This window comes from Castor canadensis, chromosome 4, assembly GCF_047511655.1.
Source record: "Castor canadensis chromosome 4, mCasCan1.hap1v2, whole genome shotgun sequence".
NCBI lineage: Eukaryota > Metazoa > Chordata > Mammalia > Rodentia > Castoridae > Castor > Castor canadensis.
Genome location: NC_133389.1, coordinates 147,404,108 through 147,430,333, shown reverse-complemented (window position 1 = coordinate 147,430,333; position 26,226 = coordinate 147,404,108). Strand labels below are relative to the sequence as shown.

General features: G+C 38.2%; 1 protein-coding gene across 6 annotated transcripts in view; it reads left to right on the top strand.

Annotated features, from left to right (window-relative positions):
* The window catches only part of Ankrd44 (ankyrin repeat domain 44), a 295,040-nt gene extending 270,424 nt beyond the window's left edge, over positions 1-24,616 (top strand). For 2 of the 6 annotated variants that reach the window (XM_074071326.1, XM_074071324.1), the window contains exons 18-29: positions 436-637; positions 4,155-4,242; positions 5,311-5,428; positions 6,915-7,131; positions 12,049-12,136; positions 13,072-13,155; positions 14,439-14,584; positions 15,037-15,119; positions 16,642-16,724; positions 18,106-18,197; positions 18,952-18,987; positions 20,517-24,616. In XM_074071326.1, the coding sequence (XP_073927427.1) occupies positions 436-637; positions 4,155-4,242; positions 5,311-5,428; positions 6,915-7,131; positions 12,049-12,136; positions 13,072-13,155; positions 14,439-14,584; positions 15,037-15,119; positions 16,642-16,724; positions 18,106-18,197; positions 18,952-18,987; positions 20,517-20,764 (1,485 nt within the window). In that variant the 3' untranslated portion in view covers positions 20,765-24,616. The remainder of the gene's footprint in view (positions 1-435; positions 638-4,154; positions 4,243-5,310; positions 5,429-6,914; positions 7,132-12,048; positions 12,137-13,071; positions 13,156-14,438; positions 14,585-15,036; positions 15,120-16,641; positions 16,725-18,105; positions 18,198-18,951; positions 18,988-20,516) is intronic. The other 4 variants (XM_074071329.1, XM_074071328.1, XM_074071327.1 and 1 more) reach the window with 2 other exon arrangements.
* The last annotated feature ends 1,610 nt before the right edge of the window (positions 24,617-26,226 follow it).

Below are 26,226 nucleotides of genomic sequence, written 5' to 3'. Positions count from 1 at the left end.
AAACTCTATGGTGTTCTTAGTATTTCTTTTTCTCCAGCTTTGCTAACAAAAGATTCTTGAAAACTCTCATTTTGTTCGTTGATGTTTAGGACTGAACTGACAGATACAAGACTATATTAATTCATGCAGCTATTTGTCTATTTTAGGTTATTAGACTGATAAACAGAAATATAAAACTACATTAGCATGCAGAGTACCTTTGGAACAAATTATTTGGTAAGGGAGAAAGAACATGAAGAAATTCATATCCAACTGAGGTTTGCAAATTACAGTTTCCAGTCCAACTCTGATTTGCCTGCTTTCAATAATTATCCCAAACATTTTTTCTGATGTCCTGTTTGGAGTGGTCTCTACCCATGACCTTGGGGTCTTGGCCCCTACTCTGGAGTGTTGTGAAGTGAGTGAGCAAGCCAGTCATTGGTGTCTTCTTTGCAGGCCTACAATGGGCACCATCAAGCCTTGGAGGTCCTTCTTCAGTCGCTAGTGGACCTGGATATCAGGGATGAGAAAGGCCGTACTGCTCTGGATCTGGCCGCCTTCAAGGGACACACAGAATGTGTGGAAGCACTTATCAGTCAGGGTGCATCCATCTTTGTGAAAGACAATGTCACCAAAAGAACTCCACTTCATGCCTCAGGTGGGTATCATCAAGGGCCTGTGGCCCACTCATAAGTATGAATTAAAGCATGTCAGCAGATTCTTTCATCCCAATTTTTTAAATATCAATTTTCTTTCTGTATCAGATGTACCTACACTTCCAAAATGCTTTTCTGCCATCCCCTTGGACATGATTGGTGTTTTATAGCCAGGCAGTCTATGGCCTCTTCTTACCTCAGAAGAGAGTTGTTTTTATTATTATTGACGGTACTTGGGTTTGAACTCAGCCTCACACTTGCTAGGCAAGCACTCTACCACTTGAGTCATTCTGCCAGCCCAAAATGACATCCTACAAAGTCTTTTTTTTTTTTTTTTTTTCTGTCAGTACTAGGTTTTGAACTAAGGACCTTATGCTTACAAGGCAGGCACTCTACGACTTAAGCCATACCCCTCAGTTGAAGACAGTTTAGAATCTTTGGCCAAAGGCAACCACAAACTTTCTGAACAAAGGCAAGGTGTGATGTTCAGAGTAAGTTACATAGAACAAACCACATCAAAACCACATGGCATTTTTTTCATTAGCTTTAGTCTTTTTATCACTCTCCTCCTTCCCAACCCACTCTCTCTACCCCCTAAAATAACACTTAAATCCTAGAATCATGCAAAGCCTTCTGGCAAAGAAGGTTAATTTACTTTTCTTTTCCTACTTCTGGCATTTCAAGACAAGACTCAAAAGAAGTGAAGGAAGTCACATCTTCCTTATGTCCTGGTCATAATGCTATACACAGTGAAATATGTTTGTTTTGGGGAAACAAAGGAGGAAAACTGGTTTTTCAAAAGGCTCTATGATTCTTATTATTTGAGAAAATTTTCTAGAAATGATAGACTTGGTAGAAGTATTTCGATATCTCTCAACATCCAAGTCACTGAAGAGATGCAATATAGAGATTGAAAAGGTCTAGCTATTGAGTAATTACTTGAAATGACTATTGCTAGAAAAAGCTTTGTTGGTGAGATCAGTGATGGTTGGTGAGGTTAAATTGTAACTTCTTATTTACCACTACATTTAGTCTTTTTTCTCCCTAAGTATTCTTGGTATTATTATTAAGTTCAAATTTGATTCTCTCTTTGTAAGATTAGTTGTCCACAATTAAGGCAAGCATTCCACTTTGTTACCATGTAATTCCCAACAATTACAAAGAGCCTCTTTTGAATGTGGAAGACCAGCCTTGTAAATAGGTAAACAATGGAGAGCAATCATTGTCCCTTATTTGCCACTGTGGTGTAGGTGTGGTCCAAGGGGGCCCCCTAGTGGTAAAATATTCACTCCATTTGGATTTCCCCCACACCATTCATTAAAAAGACCCACTTGTCATTTAACTGTTCTTCACAAAATGTCTGCTGTGCACCATCTTTGGTCTGTGATTTAGGAACTGCTTACCCAGAATCTGTTCCAACTTACTGGAAAGGCTGATTTCTTTATTTCAATCCCTCATAATACTGTGAGAAGCAGCAGCCAGGATGGATATTGAAGGTCTGGGCACACAGAGCTGTAGTGACATTTGTGGTCTCCGGACAACATAAAAAAATGGCTGTCACTCCTAGCTAGGGAGAGGCTGAGCTGGTCTGAGAGAAAGCTGGACCTGGCAGGGCACAGCTAAAGATGCTGCCCGGTTTTTTGCTGGACGGCAGTTGGGGGAAAATGCAGTGTATGGGAAGCCAACAAGAATTTAAGTTTGGCTACACTTGAACTTTAAGGGAGACATAAATTTTCATCAGGGCTATGAGCTAAGCTCAGTAAGCTACTGTACAATAAAAAATAAAAGTATAACTGAAGACACTGTTTTGCTATCTGACACATTGGGTAAGTAATAAAAAATCAGATGGATTTTTTTTCATCTTATAATCAACCAAAAAACCAAATATTTTTGGAACATTTGTGATTATGAGCATTTAAAGACTATGAAATTGCTACAGGAAAAAGGAACTAGTTAAAATGTGCTATTTCTCCCCACCTCCACGTAATATTTGTCTGTAATATTTGTTGGTTCTTTGTAATCACTTCTTTTTAGGCATGCTAGGCATACCTTATACTCTTGCAATATTTCAACAATGGTAGCAGATTTTGTATAATTCTGAAAAAAAACCAGCAACAATAATATATTACCTGCAAAATTTCCTCCCGAGATCCATAAATGAATGTTACTGAGAATGAGCTGAATGCAATGGTCCACAAAATGTGGCCATTATTCCTGTTGTTCGTATGAATACTATCTATGAACGTGAGCTAATTCTAATACGCATTGTCCCTGAAAATTGTGTCGATGTTAAATTAGCATTCTCTTGTGCCTGGCAAGCAATAAAAGGACTGTAAAATGCAGCTCTGAGAAAAGCCTTTATCAGCCTAACATAGCTGCATCTCTTCCCTTCTTTCCCCACATCCACAAGAGAGAAATTCAAAGTATTTTATGGTGCTCTTATTTTTCACAGAGGAAAGTAGGTTATGCATGGAATTTTAAACATATTTGTTCTCATCTTACTCCCTGAGTAGAAAGCCTTGTCTATTTCTGAGGGTTCCATCCAATAATCTAGAGGAAGGTGCCTCACTCCGGGCATTATCATCCCAGCAAGTTTGCTTCCCAGGTCCCACTACCACTTCCTAAAGAAGCATCTTGCCAGGCGCACACAAGGGTACATCTGGGTACTCTTTACCCAGTCAACTTGGTATTGGAGCCACATTGTATTTCCTGCCCACTGCTGTGTCTGCTGGGTAAGGAGGGAGCCGGCAGCCATAGGAAAGGGCCTAGTAGGCATCTGATTCACTGGAGGGGAGGGTGAGGAGAGAAAGAAAGCAGCAGAAGTGGGTCCTGCAGTCAGAAGCATGCTTGAGACATTGGTGGGCTGTGGTTTGAGGAACACCAGGATGTCACAAGGTCCCGCTCCTGAGTCACCTGCAATGCCAGTTGATCATCCATGAGAGTGAATGTCTGGTTCAGGCACGCCTTTCTTGCCTGACGTTTTGCTTTAAGTCAATGAGAAATGTTTGTGGAATGTTTACCAAGTGACCCAGAAGAAGAGGTAGGACCTGTTCTGTTCTTCCTGCCCTTGCCCTCCCTCTCCATCTCCTTTCCTTCCCCCTCTTCCCATCTTTTCCTTACTGCCCTCTCTTTTTCTTATTTTTAAAAGGGGCTGGAGGCAGGCTAGACACAGGAAGATTATATAGATATGAGTGACTGTTAGAGGAACTTAAAGGGGAACTGACAAGTGGGGTGAGATATCAGTCCTACACAAGGAGATAAGAAAAGATATCAAGTTGAAGAAAAACTCAACAGGGGAAGCAAAAAAGAAAGGTGAAAATCAAAGTACTCTCACAGGAAGAAAGAGGAAGAAGGATTAACACTGGACCAGGCTGTGCCCCAAGTCATCATGAACTGGAAACCCAGAGGTATCTGTTAGCAGCAATGGAAGATCACTGATTACAAGCCAAATAATTTCTCTTTGGAGAGATAGCTGTAATATTTGTCTGTGAAAAGAATGTTCCTTACTTTCTTTTTCAGTTATTAATGGTCACACCCTGTGTCTGCGGCTATTACTAGAAGTTTCAGACAACCCAGAAGTAGTTGACGTGAAAGATGCCAAAGGACAGTAAGTGTTCTCAACTTTAACCTTGGGTTGACATTTCAGTCACAACAGGTAATTCATTGGTTTGTTGGGCAGTTAAGAGGGCTGACTGCTAAATTCTAGGTTGGCCATACCTATCTGGGTGAAATTCATGGGCCAGGTGTCTTTGTGCTAGAGCATATATCTAGAAAAAACATTTGAGGGTGGGTGAGTGTGCATATCTTGATAAAAGAGATTGCTTTTTCTGGCGATGGCCATGATTCCTGGCTCTCTTTTGTATTCTCTCCTTTTCCCTCTCTCTTCCCATCTTTTACCTCTTCTGAAGCTGCTACATTCCAATTTTTAATTAATAAAATAGCAAGCAGACAGACCTCAGGAGGCTTTCTCCATTATTAAAAATCCTTCAGATTTTTATCCTTCCTCAGTTTTGTTTTGCAAAGTATCTCCTGTTGGCCTATTCCCTACCCAGTCTTCTTTTACAGAAGGAAACTCAGAGCAGAAAAGCCCTGGTGACTAGACCCAAGTGAGTTAATTAGTTTCACAGTCCTACCTTGAATGCCACCTCCAGGATCCTGCACTGTGTTCTTTCCTCTAGACCTGTAGGCTTTTCTTTAAGGCAGTGAAGTTTTGTTTAAATGAAATCATGAGCAGAAGCCCAGCACCGACTCTATGAAAGTAGAACTGCTCTGATAGAAGCAAGAGGGTCTTCTACATGTGCACACGTCCTACCCAATGGACGCTGAATACCTGCCACACAGTTCTGAAGACAATGGAATTGGAATGTCTATTTTGAGATGGAAACCTCCCCTGCCCCTCCTACAGATCAGTCCCTGACACCATTCCTTGTGGCATTAGGGAAGAAACAGATTGCTTGTTCCACAGAGCATGTAGTGAATTGGGAACACAGAAAGTATTAAGCAATTGTCAAGTGTAAAAGAGAGATGTCCTCTGCCTGGAAATATTGATTTTTTTTTTTTTTTTGGTGTTACTGGGGTTTTGAACTCAGGCAGGCGCTCTACCACGTGAGCCACTCCACCAGCCCATGGAAATATTTTTTACCTCCCTTTTAAAGCCTATCTGTTTCCTCCCTAGAACCCCGCTGATGCTTGCAGTAGCCTATGGACATATCGACGCTGTTTCATTGTTACTTGAAAAAGAAGCAAATGTAGATGCTGTTGACATCATGGGATGCACTGCTTTACACAGAGGGGTGTGTATGTGTTTCTCATCCTTAGTCAAGCACTTTTCAAGGAGCTTATTTCCTCTTTTCTCTTCTATATGAATTTTTAGAAAAAAACTTGTTTTATAATATAACCAACTAAACTCAGCCAATTTAAAAGAAATTATAAAATTTTGTACAAAGTACAATAATGAAAGATGCTATTAGGTCATGCTCATAATATTTTGTGGCATATCATGATAATAGATGCATGAACACCTACTGTTGGTGGAATTGGTTCTGCTTTCTGATTACAAAATACATGAACATCATAGAAATTTGAAAAATGTTTTTTTAAGCACAGAAGAAAATCACAATCAGTAGTAATCATACCTCTTGGAGATAACCACTTTTTGGTATATATACTTCCAATCATTTTTCTGTAGATTTGTTTTAAACTTTAAAGAGAAAATATAGAATACTCTATTTGGAGGGTTTTTTTCTCTCTTAGTATATAAAGGACCTTTTTCCATGTCATTAAGTATATTCCTATATCATCATTTCAGATACTCCGTTGTGTGCAGGTACCATAATTTATTACAGTAATTACCTGGTTTTGTGCAGTCATGCTATTTTTAACTGGTCTTTATTATCCCTGATGCCAAACTATGTATCCTGTGGGCAATTCCCTATGCACATCTGCTGAATTGTTTTTTAAAGGATGTCAAATCATCGAAATGAACAAAATCAGAAGTCATAAAATTGCTATTTGGGGATGGTGTAAATCCCTAATAAGTGAAAAGAAGGAGAGCTTTATGTGCTTATTGTCGTGATCACAGCTCTTAATTTTCAGGCCCTTCATGCAGGCCATGCAAGAGGGTGGGGGGCTTTACCTATATGGTCATGCAGCACATAATGACCTTTCCATCAGCTGCATTCCAGTAGTTTTACTGAACCTTTTTATATTTAGGTACACAAACACTTAGTGATGTTTTCATACTGTACAGGTTTGTAGTCTAGGAGCAATAGGGATAGCATACAACCTAGGTGTGTGGTTGGCTTACTTACTAAGTTTGTGTGTGTTGTGATGTTTGCAAAACAGCAAAATAACCAAACATTGCAATTCTCAGAACAAATCTCCACCATAAGTGTTACATAACTGTGAGGTCATTATTTCTATTCCTCTTTACAGATAAATAAAATAAGCCAGAGAGAAGTACATTAACCTACAGTTACAGGGGACAGGGAACCATATCGTTCTGATTCTAAATTTGGTACTTCCACAACAATATGATGCCGTTCATGGTTCTGTTTGGGAAGTCAAGAGCTGTTTCCAAAATACTGATGTTCATAGACTTTTCTGGTATGAGGTTTGCTGGGTTTGTCCTGCCTTCAGCCTCTGAAGCAGGAAGCCTGCTGTCCTGAAGGCCAGGCCCTCTTCCTCTGAGATCAGTGTGTATCAACTAACCAACTACTTTGCTTCCTGACCCTTCTGCCCTTCTGAGGTTTGCTTTGTGTTTTAATTGCAATGCACCAGATTATGACAGGACATGAAGAATGTGTGCAAATGCTGCTGGAACAAGAAGTGTCGATTCTCTGTAAAGATTCCAGAGGGAGGACGCCCTTGCACTATGCAGCTGCTCGGGGCCATGCCACATGGCTGAGTGAGCTGCTCCAGATGGCTCTTTCTGAGGAGGACTGTTGTTTCAAAGATAACCAAGGCTACACGCCACTGCACTGGGCTTGTTACAATGGTGAGTTACTTGCTTGACATTTGACTGACCACTAGACTTCCTGCCCCAGGACCACTGGGACTGGTAGAGGTGAGAACATAATGTAATGCTGTAAACCATGGTTTCCAGTTGTTCTGCATCCCAGATACTTTTTTTGGTTTTGTCTGTTTGGTTGGTTGCTGTTTAAAATAGATTACCTCCTCACCCCCTACCATGGATGCCATGATGCCTTAATTCAGTGAAAGTTCACTTTTTCTTTCTATTAATCAGTAATATAAAACTCCTAATCACAACTTCTGATGAACTTAACCAGTTTTAATCAGAGTTTCTGAGCTATATAAAATAACCAGGGATATCATAAAGAAATAAAATGATATACCCAAAAACAGAGAAGAATTGTGATGTAATAACCTGTTAAAATTGTATACTAGTAGATACATAGTTTCTCTTTTGGTATTTTTTTGTTTTGTATTCTACACTTGTTTTATTGCAATTATTATTTAGGAGATTTTACATTTTTATTTCCCTTCTATGACTAAAAAAAGAAATGTATGCTAATTCTACCAATTTAAAAATACTGGTGTCCAAAAATAAAATTATGTTTTCATTTCTAAACCCACTTTCTGACTTAATGTGGTATATATCTTTCATAATTTTTCCTCTAAATAAAATAAATACAAACGTGCATTTTTGGGGGTGGTACTGGAGTTTTGTACTCAGGGACTTGCAGATAGTTTAAGACAAGAATTCTACCACTTGAGCTACACCCCTAACCCTTTTTGCTTTAGTTTTTCAAATAGGGCCTTGTGCTTTTGTCCAAGGCCAGCCTAGGGCTAAGATCTCCTACCTCAGCCTCCAAGTAGCTAGAATTAGAGGTATGCACCAACACACCCAGCTTTTTTTTTTTTGGAGACTAGGTCTCACTAAACTACAGTCCTCCTATCTCTACCTCCCAAGCAACTGGATTACAAGTATGAACCACCAGCACTAGAGTATGTGTCTGTTTTTAAACTAGAATTATATGAAATACCATCCCACAGTTTTCTTTTTTGTTGGTGTTTACTTAAAATTGTATTGCAGAATATTCTTACAAGTTAATATGTATCTAATAGTTGTGTATAATTTCATATATATATTTATATGTATATATGCCAGAATTTATTATTTATTCAGTCAGATCCTTTATAAATGGTTATATAGATTTTATTTAGGATTTTTTTTCCCTATGATAAACAACAAGGTAGTGTGTGTCTGCATATTTTGGTACCAAAGATTCTACAAGATAAGTTTCCAAAAGTGAAATTACAGAGTAAAAAGGCATGCATATTTTTAAATTTTAATAAATTATACTGTACTACTTTGCAAAAAAAGATATCATCATTTCTAAGCCCATCAAATGTGCACAAATTTAGTATTTTCCCACAGCTTTGCCAGGCCAGGATGATATCACCTTTTATTGTTAATTTGGAAGACAAAAAAAAGGTATCTCATTGTGTTAGTTAGCATTTCCCTATAATGACATACATTGGGTATTGGTGTTTCCTCTCCAAAAATGACCTTTCCCATCCATTGCTCAATTTTTCCCCTAATGAGTTGTGCATCTTTTCTCATATAGTCATAGGAGCACCTTGTCTTGGCAGTGTGACTCTTCTCTGTGTTATGTATGTTGCAAATGTTTCTGTTCCTTGTTTTGGCTGTCTTCTTCCATGCAGACGTTCTGAGCTTTGATGTAGGTGAATCTTCATATCTTTCATTCATGGTATCTAGGTTTCAAGTTTTGCTTAAGAAAATCTCCTGCCCCTAAGATTGTACACATATTTCCCCATATTTTTATGTGGCTTCTATAATTTTATTTGTACATTTTTCATTCTGTTAAATTTTCAAATTTAGAAATTGTAATTATTTGTTCTAGGAAAGGCTTTTTAATGCTCTACATTGATTTAAGACCTCTAATATTTTTATTGCAGTCTTCATTTTTTCATTCTTTGTACCCTAACAAGAGCCCAATTTTCCACTACTTCAACTTTACTTTGCACTCTCCTTGACATTGGAGAATTGTAACTTTTTAAAATCTAAAATGGGTAAGGGCTCCTTCTCCCCATTTTGAGTCAAGCCGTGAGCTGTCTGTGTCAATGGAGAACATGCAGATGAGGAGGGAGCAGTAAAAGCGTTGGCTATAATGACAGGTGCACACATGCTACTGATCACATCTTCTCCCCAGAGGTGGGTGGAGTTCTTCCTGTTCTTAGGCCTCTTGGGTATAAGCAGGGAAGGAGGAACACTTGTCTGCCAAGCAATTCACCCTTCCAGGGCAGCTTTCTTCCAGGATGAGGCTCAAGTTCCCATCTTCCCAGAATCCCCTTTACTGGACATTTTGAAAGTAATTCAATAATAATCTCCAGTCCTGCCTACATACACTCTTAGGATGGGATGGATTACTTTAGTCCCCACCTAAGGAATGGTATGTGTAGATGCTTCCCTAAGCTAGTCCTTTGGGAAATTCATACTAATAAAGGGTGGAGGAGTCTAGAACTACATGAGTGAGGGTTAGATGCTGTTGAAAAGCTGAACAGTGTAACTTGCCTGCTTCTTGTACTTATTACTTCATATGCTTTTTTTCTTAATTTTTTATTATTCATTTATTCACATGTGCGTACATTGTATGGGTCATTTCTCCCCCCTGCTCCTCCCCTCCCTGCCCCCCCCATCACTCACTTCCAGGCAGAACCTGTTCTTCCCTTCTCTCTAATTTTGTTGAAGAGAACACATAAGCATAATAAGGAAGACAAAGCATTTTTGCTAGTTGGGTTAAGGGTAGCTATACAGAAAGATTCCTAGTATTGCTTTCATGTACAAATGTGTTACAACCCAAGTTGATTCATCTCTAACTGATCTTTTTTTTTTTTTATTCATATGTGCATACAAGGCTTGGGTCATTTCTCCCTCTAACTGATTTTTACACTGGTTTCTGAGCCCCTTCTCATGTTGACCTCTGTCTCTGTCTCTTTAAGGTTTCTGTATTAGTTCCTCTGGAGTAGGGACATCAAATACTTTCATGTTTTGGGTTTTCTACCTATTTCTATATCTCCCGTATGTGCTCTCCCCTTGTCATGTGATCCAAGTCCAACCACATTACTGTGCTTGCCCTAGATCTAATGTCCACATATCAGACTTTAGGTCAAGGGAAGACACAACAAGGGGATTGGACTTGATAAAGCGAGAGCACACAAGAGAGGTATGAGGATAGGTCAGACACCCAAAAACCTAGATAGCATTTGTTGCCCTCAATGCAGAGAAACTAATGCAGATACTTTAAAGCAACAGAGGCCAATAGGAGAAGGGGACCAGGAACTAGAGAAAAGGTTAGTTCGAGAAGAATTAATTTAGAATGTAACACATATGTACAGGAAAGCAATGCAAGTAAACTCCTTGTATAGCTATCCTTATCTCAACTAGCAAGAACCCTTGGTCCTTCTTATTATTGCTTATACTCACTCTCTTTTCAACAAAATTAGAGATAAGGGCAAAATAGTTTCTGCCTGGAAGTGGGGGAGAGAGAGGGGACAGGGGAAAGGGAGGGGGTGGGGGGGAAGTGGGGAGAAATGACCCAAACATTGTATGCACATATGAATAAAAGAAATAAAAAAAATAAAAAATAAAGTCTGCATATAAGGGAGAACATACGATTTTTGGTCTTCTGAGCCTGGCTGACCTCATTCAGAATGATGTTCTCCAGTTCCATCAATTTACTTGCAAATGATAAGATTTCATTCTTCTTCATGGCTGAGTAGAATTCCATTATGTATAAATACCACATTTTCTTGATCCATTCATCAGTAGTGGGGTATCTTGGCTGTTTCCACAACTTGGCTATTGTGAATAGTGCTGCAATAAACATGGGTGTGTCACTACTTTATATGCTTCTTAATCCTCATAAAAGCAGTACCAACTTGTCTCTTTTGAGGTACAAGAAAGGTTTGATTTGTATTTAAATATTTCAAATTGTCCAGTCTTTATCATTCTGAGTAGACCATAAAAGAACTTTCACTGAATTAGCACTGAGTTTAGCCAAGAAGTTGTTCCAGGACATCAGTCTGTATTCCAAAGTCAAATGGCAATGCCTTCCTGCCTTGCAATTGTACATCGCACTTCACAGACCACACTGAAGTCCTTATGGAGTAAAATTCCCATCATGCTATGACATTGGTAGGGCAGGTATTCCCAATCCAATTTTATCTATGTATGGGAAACTGAGACTCAGAAATCCATCAAATTTCTCAGATCATATGACAAGTTAGTCGACAGAGCTGAGGCCTTATTTAACTCAAATTCAGTTGATTTAGAAGTCATCTGTCACTTTACCAAAAATAATTCCTCACATTCATTCATCTACTTATTAAAAAAATACTTATTGGATGCCTACTATGTACTAGCTATCACTAAAAATGCAAGCATTTTACAGTGCATCACCTTTTTACATGCATCACCTCAAATACCATTGTCTACTAATCACATCTTCTCCTCCTTGCTAGGGCACATAATTGTAAGTTAACCTACTTACGTGAATGAAAGGTAAATTTCCTATTACAAATATGGGCAACTTGAGGCATGTATATGTGAAGCATCTATCTATCAAGAGTTTGGGGTAACAGAATCTATCTTTCTTGCAGATGAGATGTCTTCTTTATCTCTCTCCACCAGACCATATGGCCTTCACTGTTTGATTTGTTTATTATGTCTCAGAGCATCTGTGAGCGTAGTTAATAACATCTTGGCATTTTGTTAATTTTATTCCATAGAGAATGAACATTCAGCCAACTCAGGAAAATTCATAAGCTAGAATTAAATACTTAATGAAAAAAAAAAAACCAAATAAACAACTGTGCTGAACAAAGTTTCTTTCTTGGAAACTCCCTAAATTCTTTTGATTCCTTACAGGTAATGAAAACTGTATAGAGGTACTCTTGGAGCAAAAATGTTTTCGTGAATTTATCGGTAATCCCTTTACTCCACTGCACTGTGCAATGTAAGTAGACATACTGGAAGTTAATGGTATTAAATGAGCTCTTTTCACTCCACGTTGAAAAATTGCCTGTTAGGGAAGGAAAAAAGTGTTTAGAGTACAGATACGACTAAAATATTCCATTTTGCTGCTAAAGACAAGTAGGTCTGAGAGCAGTGGGATCCCTAGCCTAACAATAATGGTTTTGCCAGGAGCTCTCTGAGGTGTGCCACAGTTCCTAGGTGACTCTCGTACCGTCTTAGGGAAACAGCAAGAAAAGGTGGGCTGAGAGGCACATTTTATGTGATGTGAACAATTATTCAATGGTTTCCCACAATTGTCTGATAAATTCTAAAAGAAATGAGTCAGGGTTAACAGTGATATACCTGTGGATGGTTAGACATTTTCTACCAGGAAGACTTTGCATATACTAGAATTCTCCATTCTTTATATAGGGTAAAAGTTTTGGCAAATCTAATTTTTCCTCTAGTCTCATAAAGTGAGTTGTTGTTCAGAGGATACAGTGACTTAGAGTCAGATTTCCATCGTCAGCCTGGGGACCAAGATGTGAAGATGCTCTGTCTGTGGACTTCACATGAAACTGGGTCATTTAATTGAAAAGATATTAGAGGAATAAAATAAACCAATAAACGAAGTTACCATGATAAAGAATCTGTATAATTTTAAATCTGAAGGATCCATTACCTTTTCCATTCTAGTGTTTCCAAAATTCCTCTCATGGTTTCTTGGATCCCTGGTGTGTAGTGAACTCCTACCTGAATGCAGACGTTCTGGACAGGAGCTGGGGGTTGCGGTGTGTGCCATTAAAATACACAGCACAAATCCTAGCACCAGACTTTTTAATGCATGTAAAATGTACAGTGCATGGAAAGATGGGTAGGAGGGATTATATCATTTTTAAAGAGTGATTTTTATATTAAAATTCATTTTCATTTTAGAATAAGTGATCATGAGAACTGTGCATCCTTGCTACTTGGGGCCATAGATTCCAGTATCGTCAGTTGTAGAGATGACAAAGGCAGGTGAGTGATCCTAAGATAGTATGCCTTTTGTCTTGATGAGTCTTAGTTTTTGCTTTGGGGTTGCCGAGTAGCAAAACTTCTGTTTTAATCCTTATTTTTTTTAATGGTACATAGGATCAAATCCAGGGCCTTGTCCCTGCTGGGCAATGTTCTGCCACTGAACTACATTCCTAGCCCTTGGTTTTTATGAGACAGAGTCTCATTATGTAGCCCAAGCTGGCCTCAAGCTGGTGATCCTCCTGTCTGCCTCCTGAGTGCTGGGATTACAAGTGTGCACCTCCCTACCCAGCCAAACATCTATTTTTTAATTGAGAAAGTAGTATATCAGTATGGTTTTTAAAGAGGAGATATTATAAAGGAGATGTAATTTTAAAATGTATGGGCAGTCTCTTAAGGCTACTGTTCACTGCTCCTTCCAAGTTTTTATATTTTCCTAAATGTTTTCTAAACATACATATATTCTTTATGTAAACAGGCACATTCTATAGCCATGTTCTGCTTTTAGTACATCTTAGAGATCTTTCCATGCCAGAACATGCAGATTTACTGTGTTCTTTTGAAAGCTGCATCTTATTTCATTGAATGAATCTATTATATTGTACTCGGCCTGCTTTCTGTTAAAGAACATTTCAGTTGTCTTCAATATTTTGCTTTTTCAAAGAAGTGACACAGTGAATATTCTCATATATGAATCTGTTCTCATGACCAAGTATATCTGGAAGATAAAGTCGTAGCAGTGGAGGGCTGGGGTGTGGCTCAAGTGGCTCTTGTGACTAGCAAGCACAAGACCTTGAGTTCAAACTCCAATGCCATCAAAGGAAAAGAAAAGAAAGAGAGAAAGAAATTTAAAACTGTAGGACTAGAATTACTTGATTAAAAGGTCAGTTTTTAGTTTTGATAAATAATGTCTAATTGTCTTTCCAAGGAAATCAACCATCCATATTAGATAATGTAGGCTTTTAAAATTTTTATTTAATCAACCAACTACTTAACAAATTTAAAGCTTAGTTTTGAAAGTATCTATCTCAAAGATGAGAGTGAAGTCACTGGAACTCAAGATTAAAGAATCAGATCAGATGCTAATTTCATTATCAGGACCACTTCAAACATCCCCCAAATCTAAAGGGTGCCAGTCCCATAGATGACATGGATTTTTTTTTATCATTATCTCTGTGAAATAAAAAGTTTTAAATCCATAGACAATACCATTCACATGTTTCTTGGCAGTTACTGAAGGGAGAGTAAGTGTAAAGGAAACTGAAATATTTGTCTGACATCTTCAGGACTCCCCTTCATGCAGCAGCCTTTGCTGATCACGTGGAGTGCTTGCAGCTTCTTTTGAGACACAATGCTCAAGTGAATGCAGTAGACAATTCAGGGAAAACAGCATTGATGATGGCTGCTGAGAATGGCCAGGCCGGTGCTGTGGGTATGTACTTGTCATGTGGACTTTGCATTTATGCCTATCCTAAAACCAAAATAATGCACAACTGAGAAATCGGTGTTCTTCTACTATATCCTTCTGAAAAAGGGCCACTAACAGTTTTACATTTGTTTTCAGTTCCCTGTAATGTGGACATTGGTATACCTTGTCAAAGTAAGCCAACCCTTCTGCAGTGAAATTTCTCAACATTTACAAACCTAGTATAACAACAGAATCATTTTAACTGGAAATAATAAAACTGTGAGAACAGTTCAGACTAATGTCTGTCACCCTTTGATTTGGATAGAACAAATATGACAATACATTGCTTTTCTTCTTCCAAAGCATTAAATAATATTGGTGGGCTGAACTAATTTAATGTTATTTTTTTGTAGCAGCTTCAGCATGTGTGTGATTAGCATCTAGTCTAAGTAACCTTCTTTTGGCTTTTCCTGTAGAAATTTTGGTGAACAGTGCCCAGGCCGATCTGACTCTAAAGGACAAGGACTTGAATACACCCTTACATTTGGCTAGCAGTAAAGTACGTAAATGAATCTCCAAGACTGTTGCTCAGTGTTGTGATAGTAGTAATGGCACTCAATTCTGTCTGTCTTGGAAGTGTGTAGCATAACTCTTAGTGAAGGCATACATTATCCAGGAGGTTGTCAACTGTGGGTGGAATCAGAGCGGGGAAGGAAAGAGCAAATTCCCAGGTGTACAAAGAGGACATGCTTTCCATGGCAGTGGCCACTTGCATCCTTGCCACATTCCAGCTGTCTTGATGCTATCACTGTATCTGTCACCCTGGTTATGGTACCACATGAGGTTAGGACCTTACATATGTGGCTTCTAAAATATAAGCAGTTCTATTGTTTTCTCTTTGTTTTCAGCTGAAGACATTGTAATACCACAGCCCAAAATACTTTACTGTGAAGCCAATAAATGTAGCCACGTGCATTTCTATCCCTTTAACCACCACCCCCCTTTTTTATTCTGGTGAATAGTTCATGTTACTGGGGATTAAACCTAGGACCTTCTGTTTTCTAGGCAAGCATACTACCACTTCAGCTAGCTCCACCCGAGGGGATGTTGTTTTGAGACAGGGTCTCACTATGTAATCCAGGGAGGGTCAAGGTTGGTGTTGATGCTGCTGGTCTGTGGACCTCGATTAGCAAAGGTGTCATAATCCATGACCCCTAAAAGGGCACCAAGCTTGAAATATTTATAGGACCTCTGATTTAACAATTGATTTTTTAAAAATTATGGGCCATCAATTGTCCTAAGATCCAGAGATATCTTCTCCTGGTTGAACAAGAAAAGATTGAGCTTTCCTGAAACAGGGCTTCTTCACAATATTAGGTAGAAAATGATAAGTGATACAGATCATAGTATAATGGGAATTCCAAGGATAAATGGATCACTGAAGTTGTAATCGAAGGCTTGAAGAAGGAGGAGGAACTTGATGTGTATTTAAAAAGCAGTGTTGAAGCCAGGCACCAGTGGTTCACACCTGTAAATCTAGCTACTTGGGAGGCTGAGATCAGGAGGATTGTGGTTTGAGGCCACCCCAGGAAAATAGTTCATGAGATCCCCATCTCCAAAACAGACAGTGAAAAATGGACTAGAGATGTGGTTCAAGTGGTAGAGCACTTGCTTTACAAGTGCAAAGCCCTGAGTTCAAATCCCAGTCACACCAAAAAAAAAGTAATGTTGAAGGATTTAAAGGACACTGCTGCTTCTGCTCTCTATTTACCAGCTGACCTATCTAAACTAGTACCTGCTTTAATTCTCTGGACACTAATCTAAAAGCTATCTTGGAATATTAACATTAAATATGAATATTTTAGATCAGACAAATGTTAACCAAGTCCTAACAGATCTTATTTAGAATATTACAGTATCTGGGGTACATTTACTTTTTAGAAAAAAAAATACTCAGAAAATAGCCTTGTAAATGTTTTTAGGAAAAGTAAATTTATTTTCTGCTTAAAGCATAGTGAAATAATTTTTCAGGAACTTTTCTGTACCTCTGTCTCATATTTCTTATTTTTTTTCTGTATTAGGGTCATGAAAAATGTGCCTTGTTAATACTTGACAAGATACAAGATGAGAGCCTTATTAATGCAAAAAATAATGCACTGCAGACGTAAGTGGAACCAAAATAGTTTGACTTGAACCCAGATTCATAGGCATTTACACAACAAATATTAAGAGCAGCCATGTGCCAGCCTAGCTCTGAGGAACACAGTAGTGACAGAGGCAGACTTGCTTCCCCTTCATGAAGCTCACAGCCTCACACCTGCAAATGCTGACTAGCTACACAGTTTTAGTTAGAATCCTTATTTTGATAAGAGTTCATAGAATTTTGTAAGGTCTTTTTGTTTTCCTTTGCTGAAGTTTCTGTGGTAACATCATAAATTTAGTTAGCTGTTAGAAAAATCTTATGGGCTTATTAACTAACATTTTTGGGGAAACTATTTGTATTATGTATTTGCATTATGCATTCTGACTGGAACAATGACAGTTTTATAAATCAGGTTCCCGGAATACATTTGGAGAGTTTCTAAGCTATTTGTCTTAATTATATTTTAATATAATTCAGTGTAACCCTTGGTGTGAAGGATCTAAAAGCTGCTTCATTTTCCATTTTAAGAAATTACTTATGCATTTGTTTTAAAGGCAAAGGAATATTAGGGTTTTTTCTTTCATTTAAGATTCTTAAGCAGTATATAGTACAGTATACCGAGTTCACATTATTCTATAAGCTATTATACACCCAGTAAAACATCTGGGTACACTTAACAATAATCATAATGAGATTTGAGAGTATATATTAATACCAGTCATCTTTGATGAACTGTATGAAACAGTGACTCAAATGTTGAACTAGAAATCAGGCAGTAAAGAATCTTCTACAAGGGCTGGGGTGTGGCTCAAGTGGTAGAGTGCCTGCCTAGCAAGTGCAAGACTGATTTCAAACCTCAGTACTGCCAAATAAATAAATAAAGTAAAATAAAATGAAAAGTAAGAATGTCCATGTACTATTTGTAGATTTTTTGAGCACATCATCCTTTAATGACACAAAGTAACCAAAATGTCACATTGCCACTGTGTTAGTCAGCTTTCCATTAGTATATCAAATACCTGAGGTGATCAACTTGTGAAGAGGAAAGGTTTATTTTGGCTCACACCTTAAGAGCTTTCAGTCCATGATTGGTCAGCCTCTTTGCTTTGGAGGCAGTGCATCATGGCAGAGAGCATGTAGCACAGCAAAACTGCTCCCTTCTGACTAAGACAAAAGAGAGAAAGAGGAAGGAGCTGGAGTCCTATAATCCCCTTCAAGGGCACACCCTTAATGACCTAGAACTTCCCATTAGGCCCCATCTCTTAAAGGTTCCATTATCTCCCACTAGCACCAAGCAGGGGACCAAGCCTTTAATACATAGGTCTGTAAGGGACATTCCAGATCCAAAGTACAACAGTTGCACACATACGTATCACAACTAATGCTCGGTGTTGTTTCTTAGACCCCTCCATGTTGCTGCACGCAATGGCTTGAAGGTGGTTGTTGAGGAGTTGCTGGCCAAAGGAGCCTGTGTTCTTGCTGTAGATGAAAATGGTAAGTGGAAAAAATACTGCTACAGGTATCCTTCATATGCTGGTTGAAGCCAGAGAAAAATAAGAAAGATAGGAGCCGGTTAAAAAAGGCAGTAAGAATTTTCTCCCTTTTGGAAGTTCCATGTGTGTAAAAAAAAAAAAAAGTCAAGCAAGGGAAATCTGTCTTGTCTATCTCTCTGTAAAACACATTTTCTACCTGTAGCCCACCAGTGCCATCCATTTTGCATGTAACGTCAGCAGCTGTTCTCTAACTCCTCAGCATGGTGGTTAAAATAGTTTAGACACACTAAAAAACTTTCAACTTGGCATTTAGAATTCTAACTGCATATGCTCAAGAGTTAGAGATGACACATCATTAGTGCATGCTCAAGGGCTCAGTGAGAACCTAGATCCTTGATTATATTTCAGTTCATTCTGAGATCAAATCTTTTAAAAGTACAGATCAGAACTCATATTTCTACTCTGGAACATGAATAAAAAATTAATTAAGGTCTAGGCTTGAAAGCTTCTCCTGATACATATCACACTCCTTTTCTAACTGAGATAATTCTCATCAGAAGCTTTCTATTCTGCTTCCTAAGAAATTCAGAAAACTGATGAATATTAGGATTGTACAATTTAAATGACCACAATGACTCTTAACCTTAGGGAGCAAAAGAGGAAATTCTGGATATTTATAAATTAATTTTTAAACTGTGGCATTTAATTAAAGCATTACCATGTATTAATGTAACTCAATTAACTGCTTATTACAGGTATTGGAATTAGCAGCTCATGCCTATTGCTCAGAAGTAAGCAGCCGTGCTAACATCGTTAGCTGACTCGTATTAGTTTTGGTTTTGCAGCCCCATTTATCCTAGCATGTACCCCGCTCTATTCCCCAGCCTGACTCACCTAGGAAGCACAGAAAGTTCCGTTACTCCATCTCCTTGACCTTCCCACCTCACCTTCCCTCACCTCTGATTGCCACCATATACCTTAGGGTTCGCATGCAGAAGCTTGTAGTGTTTTTCCAACATAATCAAGAAGACAGAATAAATTAGTTTTGTCTTTCTTTAGTGTTAATCTGCTTCACCTGAGGTCTGTTCAGGCTAAAGTGACTTTAAGAACAAGAGCCATGGGTCAGTAGAATCTGGCCTGCCTGTCTCAGAGCTCAGCTACATCCCTAAGGCCTGGGATGTTTGGTGGCAATTTTGTACAGCACTGCAGCGATAATTCCTTTACTTGTCACTGTCCTCCCTGGAATGGAATGTTAAGAGACCTGGTCTGTTCTTGTTTGTTTTCACATTATATTGAGGAAAAATATCTTTAAGATCTCAGGAGTGGGCATCAGATCCAGTAATGGTGAACATAACAAGGAAGTTTTATCAAGTCTGTTCAGCTGAATGATAGAGCATTGCTCATAGTGTAGTGGTGATGTGACCAGCAGAGACAGCATTTAACCCCTTCAACTCCAACAGTAGAGAGACTGGATAAGGGCAGCAATTAAATCATAGAATTAATCTACTTCCCCACCTGTGTTACTTGCTCAGGCAGATTTCTCATCTGGACTGGGCCTCTCAAGTGTAATTAATAGAGAATGACACACCTCTAATTATGGCAAGCACAGCAATTTTCTCTCATCTTACATTTCAAATGTGGACGCTGGTTGGTGAGGTGACTATTTTTTGAATTCTGTTAAAGTTCTCTTAAATGATAGTTATTTTTTAATCACAAACAGCTAGTGCCTTTCTATGTCTGATCTCTTCAAATGATTCCATTTTTCTAAAACCAGTTAATTGGTATATACTTTCTATGAAGCATATATAAAACCGCATTAGTCATATTTACAGTCCTCTAATTTTCAGTATCTTTTCTAATTTGACACATAATTACTTGCCATGGAAAGTCATTGTTCTCAGAATGACAGTCCTCCTCAGGCCAGGTCTGGGGCTCATGGTGTGCATTTGCTCTCCAGTAGAAACATCTTCCTGGTTGTCCTGTTGATGTTTTTGTGGAATTGTGCCCCACCTCTACTCCCTCGTGTTTCTGTTCACTAGATGAAGGCTGGAATTCTGCCTAACTTTGGATAATATTGTGCTTTCTGTGATCACGTGAGCTGAAAACAACAAAAAAAACCCTCCATAAAATGTCTCCCCCTCCCTGTCCTTCTAGTCTTGCCCCTAGCATGACTTGTGAGAAGTAACTCCTCCTTTTACCTGGCATGAATTCTAACTCAGCATGCATCTCTGCCTTGAGGTCATAGGAGATGTACTGTGGAATGCTCTCGCCTCTCTGGATCCCCAGGACTAACAACTGCCTTGTCTGCATTTACGCCCAGGTCATACCCCGGCCCTGGCTTGCGCTCCTAACAAAGACGTGGCTGACTGCCTGGCCCTCATTTTGGCTACCATGATGCCTTTTTCTCCTTCCAGTACAATGACGGCTGTCAACTTCGTTTGTTTTAAAAAAGACAATTTGAGCAGGACGACCCTCTCCAATCTGGGTAGCATGGTTAGCCTGTGCAGTAACAACGTAGGCTCCGAGGATGGGTACAATGAAAATGATTCTGATTCTGAAACATTCTGACTTTGGACTGTAGAAGCTTTTCCTTGATCACCTGTGTTGGAGGAAAGGAAAGGAGCTTGAATTCCAGGTTTATGTGGGGCCCCAGCTTCGAGAAGCCAGTAGAGAAGTCATCACTCCAGGGGAGGGCAGCAAGGCCATAGGGTAAAATACTCACACAGATGGGCCCTGACTTTTATTTTGTTTCATGCTTTCTTTTGATCTAAGGTACTTGTGTGAAAGTCTACCTCTCATTTTAAGTAAAAAAATTTTTTTTAAGTATTTAATTCTTTTTCTTTGGGGATAATGCAACAGAGAGGCAACTGTTCACTCTAAAGAATTTTTTTTCATGTACTTAGCAGTGAGTTCTCAGAAGTCTATCAATGTGACATTCATGTCCCCTGGGAGGGGAGGGAAGAAGTGGATAGGAAATGCCTCAGACCTCTCCTGACTTTGATGTTTACTTCCTCACTAGAAGCCAAAGGCAAAGGTGTTCATCTTCACAACTAATGCCTGTAATAATCTTTTGAAGAGAGTCCAACTATTCCTATTCTCTCTGTAGTAAGGACTTAAATATCCAGAACTTCTTCCTAAGGATTTTTGTTAAAGTTGTCAGATAAGTGGAAAACTTGAATGTGCTTTTATTCTTTTTTGTTTAATACAAATGTGGCACACAGTGCTCCCCATAGCCTGTAACTAACTTTTCACCCAAGTGATTGAACCCAAATTGATCTAGTAACATTTCAAGGAAAAATTATATTGCACCCAAACTTTGAGACAATGTACAAATTTAATATGAAACTACCCTTTGTTAATTTGTTCTTAAATCAAAATGTTAACTTCTTAAAAACATCAGAATCCTCAGACTTATTCATCAATAGTAACATGTTACATAAGCATCTCGGTCAAGGTTATGAGTGAAAGAGTGTCTGTAAAAGGAAGCCAAGAAAATGAAAGCAGAAAGTAGAGATGGGTGATATGCAAATGAAAGCCAATTGACAGTTTCTTGATGATGAAATCAACATAGTGAATACTGTGTCTACTCCCTCTGCCAAAGCTTCTAGGTTGAATGGACCCCGTTCCGCACCTGGAACAGCTATACAAAAAGAAGAATGAGACGTTAAAACTTACGCACATACACACGCACACATTGCTGTGTGTATATATATATATATATGTAGTTCATCAACCAGCTATCCGTGAGGACCAAAATGCTTCAGTCTAAAATGGAAGATTTAAATTTCTTCTCTCTAAATACAAATGAAAACTGTAGTAGCTTTTCTATGAAGTTAAAATGTAATCTTTTGTGTATTGGTCTTTATTGTATTTTATATTTCTTATGACACAGATTTCTAGTTGATGGCTTAACATTTGTAACTGATGAGGTGTTGACCACAGTTTATTTTTTTGCCAAACTAGAGAAAATGTCTGTATACTTTTGATGTAAATGTGTTTATATTTATTTGAAATGAAACAAATGCCGAGGAAACATCCACTATTTGTTCTCTGTTTTAATTGCTACATTCTTATTTGGAATAACAAAAAAAGTGGAAAAACACCCTTGACCCTGGGCTAGGCAACAGCTCTGGGGACAAACCCAGCATTTCCACTGCTAAGGTTTCCAGCCAACCCTCAGGTTCATCCATCGCTCAGTCCAGTCTATAGCCAGCATAGAGCTTATACAGTGCCATCCATATCCTCTTCTGCAAAGTGTGCAGTGGATCATATACACAAGGTGGCCCAAAGAAAGACCAAGAAATTACCCTAAATACATTGAAAATCTCACACGGTTCTGATAACCAAGATGGAAGTGATGTCAGCATGGGCACTGTGCCAAGACAAGGAATAAAAATCACCAGCCCAAGTGCTATTTCCCACTTGAGGAAGAGACAGGAACGAAATATGTCACATTAGGGCAGGTCTCTTCAACATTTTAAAATAGGTTCCATTTTCACCCTGGAAATGTCTATTTTATAGTGTATGTGAGATATTTTTAAAATACTGTTCTATCATATCTGCATAAATACAGATAGAGTATTCTATTTTTCATCAAGTGGTAAAAGACTTTAATCTTACTCTTTTAAGATCCTGGATTTAATTTAAACTCATTGTAAGCTCAAATTCAACATGTGAACTTGCTCAAAAGGTCTTATGGAACTGGTATTAGTTTTATCAAAAAAATTCGGCATCACTCTTATTTTTTAAATTTTGGTGTGGTGTTTCCCTCCTTCCGTTCTTTTTGTTTAAAGATGAATTTTTAAAAAGTAGATGAATTGTGAGTGAGTAATAATGGCCTTATCTTTACCAAAACACTGAAAATAAGGGCGCTCCAGGTTGAAGAAGCATGATATACTGCAGTGTCTTTTTCTAGAAATGAATGGACATTTTGCTCCATTGCCATTTAAAGCAGCAAAGAAAATGCCTGAACAACCGTGAAGCAGCATTGACATTTTTCCCTGTAGAGTAGCAGAGAGTAGAAGGATGGTTTCAGCAAAGCAGTGACCTTCTGTGAGACATTGTCTCCATGGAGCTGACTCTTTGTGATAGAAGGAAGACAAAGGAACAAAATGAAATCATGCTTACTCTTTATTGAATCACTCAATCTCTCTCTCTCTCTCTCCCTTTCTATTTCTCACTCCCGACAAGACCAAATTTTTTAAAGAAATGACTTTTAAAAACTACAATTTCTGTGTATTCAATTATATCTCTTAGGGAAAAATGTTGCATTTTGTCTTATTTTCTCAGTGCTTTTACCTAATGTATTATTTTTACACTGTTTTTTAACCACAGCCACATGTATCATGTTTCATTGCACTTACATATTCGCCAGTGTCTGCCTATCTTTGATAAATACATTACTATCTCCAAATTGCCTAAAACCTGCCATGATTCTACAGTAAATAGCTCAGGGGATTTCTAGTTCTCATTACTAAAAGGGCACCGTAGTATGTTTTGGTACTTTAGCAGTAAACAGCTGCTTGACTTATTATTTTATTATTAAGTTAGAACAAGAACATCAAATGGATTTGCTGCACTAGTTGTTATTTGTACTGTTGAGCAACTTGGTTTGCTTATCTGTTGCATTGGTTGAAGAATTCTTCCTTGTTTTGTCCTATAACATGAAGTTAGAGTGCCTTTTATATTTGTATATCTGAAAATGTTCTGTGAAATGTTTTGTATTTTTTTCATTTGAGTGTTATCAGAGCAATATAATATCAGTGAGTTTTCACTTCAACTTTTCTTTGAATGTAAAAAGTGTCTTTTTTTTCTATCTTCCCTTTTCTCTGCTTTGAAATGGAAATGAAAATGCTAAGGTTTTCTATAAGAATTATGTTTGATTTTGCAGTGCTAAAATGCTTTCTTCTTACAAAACTGTAAACCATAGGTCAGTATTATAGGGGAAAAGAATTTTAAGATAGTGACAATCTGAGTGTGTGTATAAAATGTAATTCTATGTGTTTTTATGCAAGTATCTTTTGTTTGGTAGTTCGGTCTACATACTTTATGCTTTAGCATGTGCAATATATCTTTGCAAAGCATGATGATGCAAATCTGGTGCCAGTGTTATATTTTGCATAACATATTTGTAACAGCATAAAATATTGTTTGATGATTTCAGTGGAATTTTGTCTGTAATGTTTTCTTATGTAAATGGGAGTTGAATGACTCTAGTAAAAGTCATAACTGTAAAAATGAGGAAAAAGGCTTTTAGTTCAGTGAATGACTTTGAACCAGTCTGAATCTTCTCAAGCACAGTTTAATACTTTTGCAACTACTGAATGCTCTAATCACATAATGAAGTACTTAACTGTAATATACTATAGAAATGCATTCAGATGGTTATTTTTACAAATAAAAGCGGTACAAATGTTGTCATGATTTGTGTTTTCTTTAATTTTTCCAATTTATACTCTTTCCACATTAGCCTAATTTAAATCTTTGTCCTCCCCAAAACCAAATTAAAATTTGAAAATAGTCAAGATAGAAATATATCTCCAGATATCACAGATATCACAGTAAGAGCAAAAAATTCAAACACGTATGTTTGCGTTCATTGTATTTACTCATGCCTCCAACACTTTTCATAAAGAATTTCAGCTGCCTTGCAATAAAAGATGTGATAAACTAGAAGTAGAAAACAGGACAGGGAAAAAGAACGCCAACAAATAAGGTAACCATAAAATTTAGCATAGTAGCTGTGACTGGACTTGAGTTTGCTCTAAGTTTCCTTGCAGGCAAAGTAAGAGAGGAAATATGACCAGTTATAAGTTCATATATATCAAAAAGGAGAAAGTCAGGACTAGAGGTATGTGCCTCTGAGGTACAGTGCTTGTCTAGCATGCTCAAGGCCCTGAATTTAATCCTTAGCGCGCATGCATGAGAGAGAGAGAGAGAGAGAGAGGAGAGGGCAGAACGAGAGGGAAGAGGGGACAGGAAGAGGAGAAGAGGAGGAAGCCAACTAGGTCCTCAAAGTTGTGAAATTAGCTGGCTTATCTATGTTGCTGTCACCACCACCCATTAGCTACTTTATAGCAACAATTACCTCCCACCCTACCTTACCCTTAAAAGTATCCATATAATCTCCTTCCTCGTCTGTCTCACCATCCAAAATTTCTCTCCTGGAGTAGTAACTTGAGGGACAGTCCCTGAAAGAACTAAAGAATAAATTCCTAATGTTGCCCTTTCCAGCTAAGGAGAGGTGTATTTCCTCAAATCACGTAGAACGCTAGCAGTTCTAACAGTCCAGCCCAATTCCAACACTAGCTTTGTTCATGAAAATAACTGAATCCCAGAGAGGTTAAACAACTGGCTCAAATTTGCAGTCAATGATCTGACTATAAATGTTCTCTCTTCTGTGTTATCCTGCCAAATTTTTTTTTTTTCTGCTAGAGATGTTCAGGAGGGTTTTGTTCTCAGCCTTGCCTCACTCCTTATTCTAATGTAAAATTCTGAGTGTTTTTCAATCTTAAAGACTCAATCATGAGTCATATCACAAGTGATCACTTCCTATCAATTTAGAGCAGACCTGGTATAATCGTTTTCTCTAGTACTGTGTAAAAAATGACCCCAAAGTTTAATGGCTTAAAACAACACATATTTGCTATTTCATAGTTTCTGTGAGTGTCATGGGTTATCTAGATCTGCCACACAGTCTCTCACAGGCTTTAATCAGAGGTTGGCCATTTCTAGGCCTCTTCACATGGCTGTCAGCAGAATTCTTCATGGATTATTGGAACAAGGGCCTCAGCTCTTTGATGGATGTTGTCTGCCCTTGCTAAATGGACCGTTCCCTAGGGAAACTTACAACATAGCAGCTTGCCTCAAAACAGCAAGCAAGCTGAGAAAAGCCAGAGAGAAGGCTGGGGGTATGATTCAAAAACAAACAAACAAAAAGCCAGAGAGAGCAAAACAGAAGTCTCAGGATTTTTGTTTGTTTGTTTTTGTTTTGTAAGTGAGTCTTAGAGGTGCTATTCCACCATTCCCTC